Below are 17,123 nucleotides of genomic sequence, written 5' to 3' on the forward strand. Positions count from 1 at the left end.
GCTGCTATTTTTGCCCTTGGTAAATGAGTTTAGTAAGAAGGACAATTTCAGAAATAAGAATTTGAAAATGCACAATAGAATTTGTTTCTGGAAAACAGCTTCTACATTAACTGGAAAATACTTGCTCCCAAAGCTGACTTTAAAAATTAAGACTTCTTGATTTGGAAATGGAAATATACTGTGCAATGTTATCAACATGATCACAGCAACTCCAAACTTGATTGGCTACTGAAGGCTTTGTGAAAGAGTTTAGAGAAAAAGCAACATCACTGCCTTGAACCATGGAGCCTGAAAAGGAGCTGTCATGAGGTACCTGCAGAAGTGGAGGAGAACGTGAAGATTCCGATCACGTCTGAATTTTAGGAAGCTGCTTTTGCTTTCTGTGCTCAGAGCACAGGGAGGTCTCTGATATGCTCCTGATAGAAGGATGACAAACTCTTTTGCCTCTGTAGTCTGTATCACTGACGTAGACTTTAAACAAGAAATCACTGCGATCTCCATACAAGTCTATGCAATCTTCATGCACAGGCAAACTGTTAGTCTTTTTAACCTGACTACTCAATTACTCAATTACTTGAAAGAAAAGGTCTTTCTTCATTAAAAGTGAAAATTAATAGAGAGTAGAAACTTGATAACTTATAAAATTATTAGATTTTTGAGAATACAGCAAAACTTAGCTATGCAGTAGATTGTAACAAATCTTGCTGCACTTCAGTGCAAACAGCCATATGTTTTCTATGGCTTCATTTAATTTTCGTTACTAAACTACTGATGACTTGAATAGATAACAATTCTGTTAATATCTCCAAAGGAGAAATAAATAGATGTATCAAGATGAGATATGCTGGAAAGAGCAGAGTTAAAAAATACAGCACATATTACTATACAAGTTTACTCCTGATGTTTTCATTACACGAGTTCTATTTATTTATTTCCTCTTTAACCATAACACAAAGTGTCTTAGATTAACAGCCATGCATATTTATAATGGTTGTTAGTATTTTTTAATCCTAGTTTGGGTAATTATTTTATTTTCTTTGCATTTGCTCGTCAATTCCTCCCCAAATGTATAGGTACTTAACATAAAGCAGGTACATGTCACTGTCTTTAGATTCTAAAAAGGTATCTAAGTACACTTCCTATAGTCTAAGCAGCATGAATACTATCTTTTTAATTATCATAATTGGAACACAAGAACATTAAAACATTTTATGAAAAGCTCTGTTTATTGTAATGCACTCAAAAGCAGTCAACAAGTGCTGAAAATAGATACAAGTGATGATCAAAGTATGCTAGCATACTTCTGTTGGAGGAAAGGTTTTATTTTATTACCGCACTAAAATATTGGCCCTTGAATATGTTAAGGTTATAAAGGAATTACTCATTAGACATTTGGTGTATTTATTTTTTTTCCAAGTGTAAATCTGTATGTCTCTAGAATATATCAAAACAAGTACCATTTGTGGGTTGTGAACAGTAATGAAAGGGAGATTTACAGTGAACTGAGGCAAATATAAGCAACAGACTCTTGAGGTATAAGCTTGAATAGATGTATTGGATAATTAACTACTGTTGATATCTCTGTAAGTTTATACCCATGCTCCTTCTAAGTCATTTGTGCTTGTATTGCAGTTCTCTAGTGAAAGTCAAGAGGCCCCATTAGAGAGCAGCTTCATTACATGTTACAGGAAGAAGATATAATCTAAACCAGAATTCTAAAATTACTTTTGAATTAGCATCCATAGAGAGAACCACAGATGAGAGCTCATATTAGCCAGTAAGTATCATCTTTATAGAAAGCAGCGTACAGCTATTGATGCTGGCGGCTTGCTGATGCTGTGAGTTGCAAGGGAGAACTCTACCTTGCCAGGAGCCAGGGAAGTGCCGGCAAACAGCACACTGTGCTGTGGCCAGGGGAGGGCAAGAGAACTGATCATAGGGGCAGTTTCTCTTCCCTTAAGAACTAGACTAATTGGAAGGTTATTGATGAAGTAGTTTCAAGTGTGCCATTAGTTTCCAGGAGGTTAATGAACAACAGTTTTGGACTGAACACTTTCTGAGCCCTGTTATTAAGTAAGCTTTAAATGTTCTTCAGTGAGCCTTCATTTCAATGCCTGTGTTTACTAATGACCAATATTGTCTTTTATTTAATTGTGGTCACAGGTGGGATGATGCACGATCTTTACATCCTTTCTTTATTTCTTCTTCCTAAAATTCTTGTCTATAAATATATAAAATAGGAGAACATTTTCTTTGGTGGTGTTTTTTTTTTTGCTTGTTTGTTTCATTGGTTGGTTGGGTTTTTTCTTCTTCTTCTAGGGAATCCAGAGAGATTTTTTCTTTAGAAAATAAAGGTCAGAGTTTATTGTAAAAACAGGTGTTTTCACAGGTTTCCTAGTCCCTTAGCACACAGTATTCATTGGCCCCTCACAAACCATTCTCCCAGAGAGGCTGGGAAATGTTGGGTTCTCTCTTTTCCATAAGCACAAAGAGCCTCTTGTTAGGTGGAGCAGAAACTGAGCCAAGAATTGAACCAAATGCTGGTGAGTCCTCTGCTTTAAAGATGACCACTTCTCTTTATCTGTTAATGAATTTATTCCCTACTCATCAGAAAATTAAGCTTTGGAAGAGTTACTGTGCCTTACACAATTTATGTTTTCTGTCCTCTTTTTTCACAGGATAAAACTTGAAATTAAGCATAGGATTCAGGTCCATGTTATGACAGAGATTTTGATCCTAATCACCTACATGTAGGTGCTCAAAGCTATCTGAGATGCTCTACAGCATCCATAATGTTGCCTCATTTTTGGTGTATCTGAGAGAGAACTTGCAGGAGACCCTTGCCTACCAAGACTGGCAGCCAGAGACCAGGCATGATATGCAAAGTCAAAAGGCACTGGGAAGAGATTCAATTGTTCAAACAGAAGTCTGTGGAACTATTTTAAACAAATGTATCCTGCCTTTCGTGCTGGTTTTAGATAACTGCACACCCTGGTTGTCTTAATGTTAATTCCTTATGTAAAATCAATATCCTTTGTTTACTGATCAACAGTTAGTCTTCTGCTTATATCTTATCCCTTTAAAACTCTCCCTCTGAATTCACTCAATGACACTTGTAAAACAAGTTAAAGCTTTTAAACACATCTGAGAATTGCTAGTCCAACGACTGGCAGGGTACCCTGTATATCACACAATTTAGCACAGCTGTCTTCCATATCCATTATTTACATACTGGATTCACTAGCCTGTCAGAAGTTGCTTTAAACAAACCAACTAATCATTGGAAATTGTAAATGCACTAACTTGGAATAAGGCTTTAAGATCTTGTCTTAGTTAAAAATACTATATAACTGAATAATGTAATTGAACTGTAGAATTTGAATTCATATTTAGATTTGGACTCCAAATTTCCTTATGATTTAGCGAGCCATCTCAGATGTTTTTAGTTTATTTCATCTGTTCGTAGTCTGCACTGTTTCAGTGAACTATCAGATGAAATGTGATTGCTTGTGTCTCCTCAGTGAAGTAACAATATTACACCCAGTCTCAGGGCATTCATCTGCAAAATGTGTATAGCAATACCATGAAGGTATTAGCTGGTAAACGCATTCATTAATGGCAGTAAAGCCCCTGTAAAATTGAACAAAAAAAAAAAAAAAAATTTCAAATTTGAAATACAACCTTTATAGCACCTTGCTGAGGAGAGAGGCCAAAAATATTATAATGGATAAAATGAAGCTAGAAACCTTCAATTAAGTTAAAAATAGTCCTGTGCAGAGTGCTGTCAGAGCTTCAAGATCAGCATAAATTCAGAGTGAAATATTTGAAGTAAAACAAATGTACTCTGCTGCCTGGAATGCCCCTGTGTTCCAGAACAGTAAGTTAAGAGGAAAGTTCAGCAAAGACTCACTGTCCAAAGGTCCCAACACAGAGGTTAGGAAAGCCAAAGCCTACCTGGAATCTGGTTAGGGATATGAAGGGCAACAAGAAAAGTTTCTGCAAGTGTAGCAGCAGCAGAAGAAAATCTAGGGAAAATGTGGTCCCACAGCTGAATAGGGGGACCTGGTGACAAATGACATGAAAAAAACCAAGGTACATAATGTCTTTATTACCTCAGTCTTTACTGGAAGACTGGCTTTCAGGAATCCCAGGCCCTTGGGACTAGAGGGGAAGTCTGGAGCAAGGGGTCTTAGCCTCAGTGGAGGAGAAGAAGGTTAGGGAATATTTAAACACACTGGGCAGACACACGTCTGTGGGATCTGGCAGGGTGCACCTGAATGCTGAAAGAGCTTGTGATGCTGTCATGAGACCACTCTTGATTATCTCTGAAAGGGTGTGGTGATTGGGAAGGTACCTGAGAACTGAAAGAAAGCAAATGTTGCTCCTATCTCCTATGCAGGGAACTACAGGTTAATCAGCCTCACATTAGTCCCTGTGTACAAGATGGAGTAAATCCTGGGAACAGTTTCCTTGACCAGCTTTCTATGATATGACTAGTTTATGTTCATTTACCTTTGATTTTCATAGAATATACAGAGTTAGGCTTACATATTATCACTTTCATACCATGAAGCAGTCTCTTGCTGCACTGGAACCTCACTAAGCTAATACTTTCTGAATTCTTGTTATATTTTACCTATATATTGCCTGTTGATCTGTAAGGATATCTCAGGGCAACCAAACAATTTTCTGCACAGGAAACACTAAATGTTTTTTCACAGGCACACATGCACTTACACATGTGTGTAGCCATGGAAGAAAATAAAGTTCTTACAATGCAGCATCTTGTTACCATTGTGGTCCTGAAGGAGGGAGGTTGTCTGTTTCTTCTCAAAGGTCCTCTCTACTGCATTGTGAAACAACCACCTGACGGAAAGCTCCTCTATCAAAACCTTCTGAAACTAAAAAAAAACAAGGTCAAAAAATTTAAACCCTAGGGTCTTGTGATATACAGCTATTATTCAACTGTATCGAACTTACTGTTGTTTTTGCTGTTTTGCAGGATTCCCAGCAGGAGAACTGCAAAAGCCTTTCTTTTGGGGAACGGAGTATCCTAGGTAAGTACTGCATCAGGGAATTTCATACACATGGAAATGAGGAATAACAGGGATTGGAAATACATATAGACAAAGAAAAGGGCATGGAGAAGAAGGTTAAGCTGCTGAAGACAACCAACAAGTGGTGCACAGGAATACTGTGTTGTCATTCTGTAGGGACAGCTTGGTCCTTGGGTTGTGAGTTCTTCGTGACTGCATCCTGCTTTTACTATTTTAAAAACAGACTTTGAAAAGTGCTGCTTTGTGAAATAACTTTTCTTACCCTTGGGAGCTGTATATGTTGCTGTTGTCTTAAACTGATGGTTGATTTCTCTTAGGAATTGCTGATTAAGTGTACCTGAGTGGATGTGTTTCAGTGCTATAGCATGCAATTGCAGCAGTGTGCACATGGCAGGTATTAAAAGGAATTGTAAATCAGGTAATTAACACTTCCTGAACAGAAGTGAATACTCTGAGAAGCCATTTATTATCAGTTTATTGTTCATTTTCTGCTAATATCTAAGATGAACAGTGGGCTTTCATTCATGCCTGTTGAGGTGCATGAGAATATCTCCATGTGCATAAGTGATTGACTGAGCAGGCCCATGTGCTGCTATAGCCAAAGAAGAGTAATTATAGGTCACATGTATTTAATTTTGAAAAATCACTGCTTTTGTGGAGTTCAATACCTTTCAATTTCAAGGCAGGATATGACCGTGAAAATTTCCTGACAGCAGTCTCTGAAAGTTATTTTGCAGTTATATAAATTCAGTTAATGGTGAAATATATCCTTAATAAATCTTTCTTTTAAAAAAATCAAAATTTTTGAACATTTTGGGTTTGCCATCTTCCAATCTGGATGTGTCCTTGTAAACAGGAAAGTTGGCAATATATGTAGAAAGACACATTCAGTTTAGAAACAAATGAATTTGCATTCAAAGAGAATTCTTATGAGCCAGGTGACTTTCTAAGTGGTAATTGGGGATTGAAGAAAGTCCTTTTTGTTAAGGTGAACTTATTTTCTGCTGTAGTTATTGCAGACCTGTTCCTAGCCTTGCTTTCTGAAGAGATTTCTCTGTACCCTGACCTTCTGCTAGAGCGATAAAATTGTGGTTCTTTCAAAGAATTATACTTTGTTCGTTTCTCTTCCTTAAAGGTTACCTTAGCTTAAATTGGTTTTGCTTGAGTACATATCAAAATGAAATTTAGTAAACAAATGTAGCTGTTTTATATCAGACAACAGATTGCTTTTTGTCCTTGAAATATTCTGGATCTGTTTTCTGTCTGCTTAAAAGAAACAGTACATGGCACTGGAACAGAAAAATCATCAAAAAGTCATCAGCACTTGCTGGAAAACCAATTTAACAAATATTTAACATTTAGTGGCATTTTAGTCTCCAGTTCCAGCATAATCACTATAAAACAATTGCATCTATTTGCATAAAGGGAAGCTAAGTTATCACTTTACATCTCAGTACCTGAAATAAAACACCGTTCAAATTCATGGTTACAAGTCTTCAGTGTCAGACACTTCAAACTACCTGCGTTGGTAGCTTCCTTATAGCCCTCTGAGCTACCCCAGACCCAGAAAGTTCCCCTTTAATATGGTACCTGTGAGGCTGCACCTAATCCCATCCATCTCTGTCCAGCTGTGTCCCAGAAGTGAAGAGCATGAACAGATCTGGGAGCATTTCTAGCAAAAAAATTATTGAGCTGAACAAAATGCTGAAGGAGGTTCACAGAAGAAAAGACCAGAATTCATCCCAAACTTCACCCCATCTTTTGGAGCTGGGGGAACCCCTAGGAGTGCCTGGACACCAGCCTTTTTTTTTGTCCTTGCCACTCGTGGTGACTGGGTAGCCTAGAGGAAAAATGAAATATATTTTGTATTAGGGCTTATTGGTTCTTCTTGACCTCTTATGTGTTTTGTGCCATTCTTTTTATGCTTCTCCAGCTGCAAAAGACCTTGTATAATGACTTTACTTCAGATATGGAAAACAAGTCTTAAATAGTACATTTAGTATGGGTAATTATCACTCTGTGCTACACAAGATTGCAAATTTGTCACACAAATGGATGATCTTTCCTGAAATGTATAATTTTAGTAAAGGTTTGCAATAGTACTGGGGGGACAAAAAACAGTAGGGAAGACTTTATCACATGCAAATTACTTTCCAGGAAAGAAAAATATAAAGTGAAGAATTGTCAAGGGAGAAGGGGGAATTAAATGATATAATACTTTTTGAGCATGACTTAGATGAGCAATTATTGTGCTATGGATCATTAGGTCCAGTAAGAACATGTTACTTCAAAACCCTCTGCCTTTCTCCTATTTCTGTGCAATGGTTTAGAAATACTATAAGCTACTTCGAAGTATAGCATCTTAATAACTGAAATGAATAAAATCACAAAGAACAACATAACGTATGAAAGATGCATTTAGTAGGCCATTTCACCCCATGATATCCACTGCATTTTATATAAAAAAAGTCCTGAACCTTTCCCTCTTCCATCCCTATTTCTCCCAGGTGTATGTTTATTTGGATATAACAAGGAAAACATAATTAATTGTCAATCAGGAATACAAAATATGTCTTTCTATTCTGTTTCACAAGTGCATTAGACCTGGCTATAGATCATGTCCTGTTCCAGGGTAGGTGCAAGGAAATTGCATAAACTCTTTTTAAAAAAGAAGGGAGATCTGTTTAATGCTTTACAACTTACAGTCATCTGTAAGTCTGTTTGTTGCAGCCTTTGATCTATTCTTTTTCACGGTGATGCTGAGAGTAATTCACCTGTAACTTAATCCTGTTCTTAGTTAGAATACACACAATGCCGTAAGCTGAAGAAGACATTCTGGAGCTCACATGATGCTAATAAGGGATTTGGTTGGAAGACTGTTTTTTATAGTTTTATATTAAAGGTCGCTTTTAAACAAGTAAGAGTTTAACATGCAGACTTTCAACAACTTTAAGTCAAAATTGTGCAGGTAAGATTTTTAGACCCATTCCCCTCCTCTAGTTTAAATAAATAATGGTCTTTGCTGAGGTCTCTGTCCTTTAACGTTTATGAGTGTGGACACTTTCTGAGGAAACAGCTTCTTTGTGTTACAGGTCATTAAGCTATGGTGCCATAGGAGTAATTGTTGGCCATGAGTTCACTCATGGATTTGATAGCAATGGTGAGTATTTTTTTTTTTTCCTACCAGTGCTGAATTGTGTTGAATAAAGAATAAATTTGTAAAGTTGTATCTTTAAATTAATTTACAATCTTGCTTATCTGAACAAGGCTTTTTTGGTAAGTAATGCCAAAAGTTTGATGCTTATCTTGAATGGAAACTAACAGATTCAGAAAGTCCTGGCTGGAGAGTGTGGGAAGGGTAACGGGATAACTTCTGATTGATGAAAATGACTTCCAAGAAAATTTTTCACTTTAATTTTGACTGTTTCCAACAGATGATTATGTGTCAATATTAAAATACAACACTGGAACAAAAGTGGAACAGAAAAGCTATTGTAAAAAAACCCAAAACATATATATACACACACACACACACACACATATATATATATATAAAATAGAGAAAAAAGAAATAGTCTGAAAATATCAGACCAACTGCCCTGAAAAACAGGATGGAGCAGGGCATCACCACCATCTAGCTTTGGCTATCGCAGTAAAGTTCTTTTCAAAATCAGGCTCCTGAGAGAGAAGGTGGGGAGGAGAGGTCAAAGCACAAACCTCCTCCTCCAGGGAGCAATTCTGAGTGACTGACATTCCACTCTGACTCATTGTCAAGAGAAACCCCTTTCCACTGAAAACACAGGGAGTTTAAGGAAAAGCAGGCTTCTGCCTCACTGCCTAACTGGTGAGCTAGGTTGCTTATGTTGCATTACGTTGAATCTCCATCATGTCTCCAGCCTGTCAGAGAGGAAGGTAAGGTCTGACTCTCTAAGCAGACTACTACCTCTTGCCCAGGCTCTTACCTTCCAAATACAGAAATAAAATACATCTCTAAGGATTCTGTCATCTTGAACAAGAGAACTCATAGGAAAAAATTAAAAAAATAAAAAAATGAAAGAAAACATCTTCAGTACTTGGTATCATGTGTACTGGTTTCTTGCTACCTCTCTTTCCTGCAGTCATAACAAAGACTCAAATCATAGAGCAAGTCTGTGTCCACATGGACAGCTAAACCTTCTCTCAAGAACAAGTCCTAACATATCTTGTGTCTTGTGCCTGACTGGCTGGAGACATGATGGAAATTACTCTCCTACAAATGAGATGATAGAGCAGAGACCTGGGTCCCCATTTTCCATGAGCCATTGCTGTAACCATCAGCCTAGGGAATTGGATGTATGTATTCTCCTTGCTTCCATGAATAGGATTCAAATGTTCTGGTTTTGCTCCAAGGCAAAAAATTGAAACTTCAGAAGTTTCCGTCAAATGGATTTTTTTGTTTCTGGTCAAGCATTTAATTAATTAAGAACAAATTGGTTATCATCAGGTTTGCAGAATCAAAGACATATGGGCTGAGGATGAAAAATACTCACAATTATACTTACAAGAAAGCTCATATGCCTCTCACAATATGTAATTATAAAATATAGCACTCAGTCACCACTATTTTTTTCTTTCTGAACATGGAAATTATGACAATAAATAGAATTCCATCTTTTCACCACTGACTTGAGTGGGATCAAGATTTCGTACATTGATCTTACGCATTTTGTACACACACTTGCATGAGTACATTAACCTTTAATATCTGTACAGGTGATAGATTCCAAGACTGGAAAACAGGGGTTTTCGCCTGCAAAAAATTTGTTGTTTTTTTTTTTTTAAGGTCGTAAATATGACAAAAATGGGAATTTAGACCCGTGGTGGACAACTGACTCTGAAGAAAAATTTAAAGAGAAAACAAAATGCATGATTAATCAATACAGTAATTACTACTGGAAGAGAGCTGGCTTACATGTATGTAAAACATCAGTGATTGAAACCAGTGGTGCATAAGGAGTTTTGGGTGGTTTTTTTGGTTTTCTTGGGTTTTTTTGGGTGTGTGTGTGTTAAATTATCTTTTTATAAATCCCAGCATATTGGGATATTAGTCTACCAATTTCATTTCTCACAACAAATCGTTTTTTGAAATTAATAATTGTGATAAAAATTGTCTGTCAGATTTGATTTGTCCAGTCGAATGCCACTACCCAAACTTTGGTGACAGGGTTAAACCACTTCTCCCCATCACATCAGTTTGGAATCAGAGGAGGAGGATGAAGCCATTCAGCAGGGCTGGTCTAATTACTGTGAGCATGTTAAATATCTTCTGAAGATGAGGTCTGTAATGAAAACTGAGCAGTCACTGTTTTTAAAAATAAGAACATAATAGCATGTTTTATAGATTCCTTTAGCAATTCTGTCTGTTATTTATTACAGCGATAGAATGGATGCATAAACGCTACTTTATTTCAGATTCAACTATTGCTATTTCTCCCATGTGTGCATGCAGACCCAATTTGTATCTCAAATGAAAGAGTATGATAGCAGTAGCCCATAGAAAAAGATCGAGAAAGAAGGTGCAAGGGAATGGTTTCTGTTTCATTGTCTATCAGAGCTATGGGCTTCCCTGAAAATGTGCATATTATGGAAGTGTCAAAGATGAAGTAAAATCAGGTTAAATCCCTGACCTTCAGAAATTGACAGCTAAAATTCCAGTTCCCTGCTGGGACATGATTTTAATCTTAATTTTCAGGAAAAAACACACCCCACCCCGTACTTAATTCTACCGCCTCTACTTATATTTTAGAATCAGAAATACAATTGTGTCTTCGCCTTTTAAGAATAGAGAGGCCAGACTGAATGCTTAGCCTTAATTTTAACACTTTCCCCAGGCTGTTTGTATTAGTCTTGACAATAACAAAACCATATTATAGTTCAGTCTGAAGTCCAACAACTCAGGCTTTGAGTACTTCATATAAGCTAATTTACAAATAAAAATTCTCAGGCTGAATATCTGTAGGGCAAAACCAGTTAATATAAAAACTCCATTTAAAGAACATCATTAAAACCTTCCTCAAGGGCTCCTGCCATTGGCTTTTTTCCTCCTGCCATTGGCTTGTCCATCCCCTTTACATTCTATGGTGTTTCTTGAGAATGGTGTAGATCTGAATTTCCCTCCAGTATAGCTACTGCCTTCGAACTCTGTGGATGGGATATGGATGGCTTACTAGAGAGATCCTGTTATCCACAGCTTTATCATCTGCAAGACTTTTTCCTCCTATTTCCATGGGATATATTAAAGTACTTTTTAGATGATAGAAGAAGAATCTTCACATTCTCTGCCATATTTTATAGCTTCTGTATAAAAAGCTATGCATGCAAAGAGCTTTTTTTTTTTTTGTTTGTCATTTACATCAATTTTCTACAGATATTTTACCCCTGTACGAATATTTTTCATGGATCAAGAAACCTATTTATTTTTCTTCTTTCTCTTCGAGTTGCAATAAAAATGTCTCCAGAAAAGAAGCATAATGAAAGAAAAAGTGGATACAGAAATAGCTTCAGAGTGCAATAATCACATAAAGTCATCTGATCAAATAAAGGGCTTATCATGGTCCCTGAGCCCTGTCACGAACTGTCTGTACAGAGCAGTCTCAGATACCTGACCCAGAGCTGCCTGAGATGAGCAGAAAGACTTTTTCCACTTATTAAAATGACCTATGGCCCAAGTGCCACTGCTAGGTTACTCTCATCTTACGCTCTAAATCAGTCTACTTCACAAGCCCACTGCAGGAAAAATGTGTAAGTAGGTTGGCCAGAAAAAAGGCAGCTGGTGTGTGTGTGTGTATTCCCTGCTGTCCCAGCCCCTTTTATCCTAAAAACCTCTCTCCCACCCCCATCTCCAGCCCCCTGAGGGGAGAGAGAGCTGATAGGAAATGGCTGCGCTTTCCTCTACTGCTCCCATTTCTCCTTAATTACACCCTTGAGGAAGATGCCCTGAATCCAGTCTGGGTGCTTGTCTGCACTAACTGGTGGGGTTGTGCACATGTACCTCGGTATTCCCTAGGTCCTTTTGCCTCTTCTTTCCCATTTTCCCCTTTTGCTATCCTGAAATGAGGGTGAGTCCTAATGCCAACCCCTCCTATACTCATCCTTGTAGCATGAGAGAGCCTATCATCAGAGGATCTGCAGGCCAGCATTGACCTTCAGAGCTCTGCTCCAAACCGTGCTCCATTACCATGCTTATTTGAGGCACAGTAGAGAATAAAACTGCTTACAAATACAGTTTAGTAACACTAAGACTTTAATGGGCCAGGTGATCAGAGATAATGCTGCCCTTGCAGAAATGAGGATTTCTTCATAATGATACTGCACTTGGTAATTCCAGGAGACTGGCTTTTTCACAAAGTTTAGATAGCTCTGCTTCTCACAGCATGTTCTTGTTGCTATTGCGCTTGCTTTTGGAATCAATACTGGGGAAAATCTCCTTTGCAGCTATTTTTAGAGCACTGAATATACTATCAATTTCAATTCTGTCTTGGACAGTTATTTTTAATTATGCTGGTTTATGTAATGACTTAAAGGTTATTTTAGCATTCCAGTAGTTTTATATAATATAGTTAATTTTAACATCCCATAAAGAGTTATGTAGAGAAACAAATATAACCTTTTAGATAAAAGTTTAAGAAAGGGGCTACTGGATCTCATAAATAACCAGATAAAAACAGTCTTCAGGGGAAAATTATGGATGCTCAGATCAAAGATCAGGGACCGGATTCTTGAGTGTACCTGATCTATTACATTTTGTGCTACAGAGATCTAGGACCAGAGCCAGGATAACTCATGACAGAAAATTGTTTACTGACAGTTTTCACATTGAAACCCAGTTTTGTTAACCAGAGATACGGTGGTTGAAATTGGCTGAGGTCATTCTTGCCTCATTTTACTTTTTCCCTGCTTCTTGAAGTTGATCAAGAAGGGAGTTCAGAAATGGGTCAAATGACTGATGTCCTTTCACTCTGCCAGGTGAAAGGCAAGAGGACTTTGGCAGAAAACATTGCAGATAATGGAGGTTTGCGAGAGGCTTTCAGGGTAAGTACATGAAAAATATCTGAAAGATAGCATTATTTTTTAAAAAAGGAAAAGTTGTTTAGGCTCCATACTTCTGAAATGCACTTAGCATCTCTTTCTTATCAGGCATACAGGAAATGGATTACAGAAAAGAGGGGAGGAGAAGAAGAGCCTTTACTGCCAGGCCTTGACTTCACACACAACCAGCTTTTCTTTCTGAGTTATGCCCATGTGAGTAGTACAAATGTGTTCAAATCCCCATCTATTAACCTGCACAGCTTGCAGTGCAGAGATGAGACTGCTTTGTTTCAACAATCTACACCAGCCAAATCAAAACTTTTCAGGGTATAAGCTGAGACTTCTTCTTCCAGGACTATTATTTCTTTTATCTTTTTAGTCTTTGTCCTCTTCTACCCATGGTGCCAGAACTGCCGTAATTATTTTTGGTTTTGCACAGTATTGTCAGAGCAGCTTTCTTTCCTCTTGCTACTTCCCTCCATTACAAGGGTCTTTTTGCATGTATTGCCTCCCTAGCCTCTTTCAATTTCAGCTTCCCAGATTTCTAGTGCTAGCAATATGCAGCAGTTTCTGATGGCTTACACCGCAGACTGCAAAACTTTGATAAGACATGTGATATTTTTTTTTTTAGAAATACATGTAGAACAAAGGAGAGAATCAGAAATTATTTACTTGGTTAAAAGAATTGGGACAAACTCCCTATATAAGAAGTAAAAGCTGTGCTATAAAACTGCCCACCAGCTGAAGAAATTAATCATCAAAACTGAAGAAACAGAACTTGATGCAAACAGTGCAACCAACTCTGGCTGAAAAATCATCTCTCTGTTGAGAGTCAGTGTAGCACTGTACGTGTCTATGGCCATTTCAGGTTGGCAATATTGACCAGTGGAAAGACTCCACTTAGGTCCTCTAGGCTGAGTTGAGTTTCACACTGTGTCAAAGTTTTTCTTTAAGAAAACTTTGAAGCCATATGGAAGACCTGGGGGTCTCACAGGACCTCTGCAGGAATCATATGTCCAGTGGACACTCCAATGTGAAGCATATGCACAGTGAGAGCAGTGTATGCCAGTTACCCTTAAGCTCAGCTTATTTCCTCAGAGCTTGTCACTCAAAAGATTCACTGAAACTGCCAGGGCTATCTTCAGCCAGACAAAATTGTACTGAAGTCTTCATATCTTATGGGCAGTCTGGCTTAAAGGATTTTGTCAATAGGAAACTCTCAGCACAGAGGCTTAGTTAAGGTCGGAGCTCGTTATTTTTCATGTAACAGTATTTTTCATGTAACGGATACAGCATAAGAGGTGTTATACAGTTATGCAAATATTCTCTCTACCCTGTTTTATGGTCAGTTACAATTAGGTCAAATATCATAGCAGGAATAGTAAATTGGGGACCACTGAAGGAAACTTGGAAAATATGTAATTTCAATAAAAACTTACATTCCAACATGGAACAAATATGTGAGGTAATATACCTGCAATTCTAGACATGATAAACACCATTATGTGTAATAGCCTTGAGACTATGAAGGAGGCTTGGTAATTATTAAAGCATAAGGTGCTGCAGCACAAGCTGAATAACAAGCTACCATTGAAGAGAACTTCAGAGAACGAACAAGTAAAGTGACCATGAGCCAATGATGGGAATGAGTGGGTGAAGAATAATAGTGGGTGAAGCATAATAGTGGGTGGAGTCTGGATCCATTACAGGATTTGAAAATCAAGAGAATATACCAACAGAAACCTGCAAGTTATCAAAGGTGAAACAAAATGCAAGTTTGTGTGTTTTTCCATTTTGTGTATTCTGTAAGTAATAATCATCTTGAGAAGAGTGGGGTTACATTCTGCTTTACTTGTGAAGTCATCCCAGATAACATGCTTATTTCTGTTTTATATCTTTTATTAGGTAAGATGCAACTCCTTTAGACCAGAATCTGCAAGAGAACAAATACATGTTGGAGCTCACAGCCCTCCTCAGTTCAGGTAAGTGCAAATAATGTATTTACTCAGTGTACATACAGAACCTGTCACTGCAGCACACAAATGCAGAAATGTAGCATGTTAAAGAGAGGTTTAAGAGCAAACACAAAATTGGACTGTGCTCTTGGCTTAGATTGAAATGGAACTGGTTTTATTAGCTTATCTAGTCCTATTACAATTGCTTTTCTGTAAAAATGAGGGGCTTGCATCTACCTTCAAAAGCAGTTTAACCAGAACACACTCTGATCCCTGTGTTGTCCTCTAATCATGGCCTGAGTATCTAAAATGTCTCATCTTTATTTTTTTAACCCTGTGCAATTCTAGTTATACAAATATATATATATATAAAGAGGTTCTTTGATTTAATCCGCCTGAGTTCATTAAAAGCTTTAAAATTATTACCTTGAATTATATTGCAAAACATGCTCTGTAAGTTCAGTTAAAGATTAAACTCTTCAGCTGGCCTTCAAGATACACTTTGCTTGAAGGAGCTGTGGTAGTTCAGCCATAACAGAGTATCTGTGTCTTTGCCCAAAAGGCCTCTGACAGGCTCCCGAGCCACAGATATCCATGAACTCCATGAAGAAGAGACTGGAAAATGGGGAAGGTTTAAAGATTACACAAGAATTAGGAAGTCATAGTTTATTTCCCTGCTTCTCTACAGAGTTTATGTGACCAAGAGCTAGTTGTTTCTGTTGGGTTTCATGTTGGCATTTACTTAGTTGTGTGTTCATCCTCAGTTGAGTGCTATATTACTTCTGAATTTGGGGGAATGTTAACTCCACAAGCTGATTCATAGTGGAGGCATCTCCAATACACTGGTTTAGTTGCCTTCTGGAAATTCCTCCTGCTTTCTGTTGACTAAAGAGAGAGCTGAGATTCCACCTTCTCCATGAGTAAATTTAGGTGATATAAGGCCTCTGCCTCATTCGTCTCTTGATAAACTGAAAATAACAACAGTGCCTTCACAGGGGAGCTGTGGAGTTGCTTCACAGGTGCTCTGAAATATTCCCTGGACACAGCTGTATCAAAGCTGAAGATATAAAATTGGCATGCATAACACACCTCAGGCTATGTATAACCAGAATGGGTTAAGAAATAATGAAACTGGAAACGTGATGACACAAATTTAATATAAACTAGCACTGCAGATGTGTATGCTCAGTCTTGATAGACTTCTAAACTCTGCATTGAAACCTGCACTGGTGTACCTTTGCAATGCCTGTTACACCAGCTGTCAAGGGTAAATGTAGTGCAGTATGCAAATCTGCATGCCTTTAAACAATTGAAAATACATCATGGCAATGAGGACAGAAGTATCAGGCTGATCTTCAGCCTACAGGTTGGTATTGTTTCAATGATTCCTACCTTCGGTAAGATTTTGGTAAAATAACCATCTCTTGCCTTTTAAAGTCCTCAGATCTATTTACCTATACACATGTTTATATATTCTGAATCATTATATAGCTACATTCACATGAGATGGTGCAGATCACAAAATAAACAGGGAAGCCTGGGAAAAGAGCATTCATGAGGAAAACTTAGGAAGGAATCAGGATAAGAAAGAAAATTCCAGAGAAGATTAGATTAATTTGGGGTCTAAAAAATGCAGACAAAACTTTTTCTTAGTTTTTATATGAGATACTCAGAAGAGGCTTCTGTTTCAGACATAAAGAGGAACTGTGATGCTTGTCTGTTCTTGCAAATCATATCAACTGGACTAACAAATCATATTACCTATTTCCCTCAGCTATATGTCCCAAGACCATTATGAGTGTCACTGCTGTACAGCTTGTTCCAACATTGACAGATGCTGCTACCCAAAAAGCCCAAACAGTCCTTTTTAAAGTAATTATAAGAAGTAACTATAAAAGATGTTAGAGATGAGCAGGATACATCCTGAGCATAGGTCTGTGCATCTGAGTTAGTCACCCCCACGTTCTCTTCACAGCCAAAAAAGAACAGGCATTTTGGAAGTATATCTGTATCTATATACATATATTTATTACATATATTTATT

The 17,123-nt window shown here is 37.6% G+C and overlaps 1 protein-coding gene across 1 annotated transcript in view; it reads left to right on the forward strand.

The window, feature by feature from the left end:
• Positions 1-15,110, forward strand: part of LOC104406097 (metalloendopeptidase homolog PEX-like) — a gene marked incomplete at its 5' end in the record, with an annotated part of 27,565 nt that extends 12,455 nt beyond the window's left edge. The window contains 6 exons of the mRNA XM_010014981.1: positions 5,003-5,057; positions 8,150-8,217; positions 9,880-10,010; positions 13,062-13,127; positions 13,233-13,337; positions 15,030-15,110. Of these exons, the coding sequence (XP_010013283.1) occupies positions 5,003-5,057; positions 8,150-8,217; positions 9,880-10,010; positions 13,062-13,127; positions 13,233-13,337; positions 15,030-15,110 (506 nt within the window). The remainder of the gene's footprint in view (positions 1-5,002; positions 5,058-8,149; positions 8,218-9,879; positions 10,011-13,061; positions 13,128-13,232; positions 13,338-15,029) is intronic.
• Positions 15,111-17,123: the final 2,013 nt, after the last annotated feature.

The sequence above is a fragment of the Nestor notabilis genome, unplaced genomic scaffold (assembly GCF_000696875.1).
Source record: "Nestor notabilis isolate BGI_N333 unplaced genomic scaffold, ASM69687v1 scaffold34535, whole genome shotgun sequence".
Classification (NCBI taxonomy): domain Eukaryota; kingdom Metazoa; phylum Chordata; class Aves; order Psittaciformes; family Psittacidae; genus Nestor; species Nestor notabilis.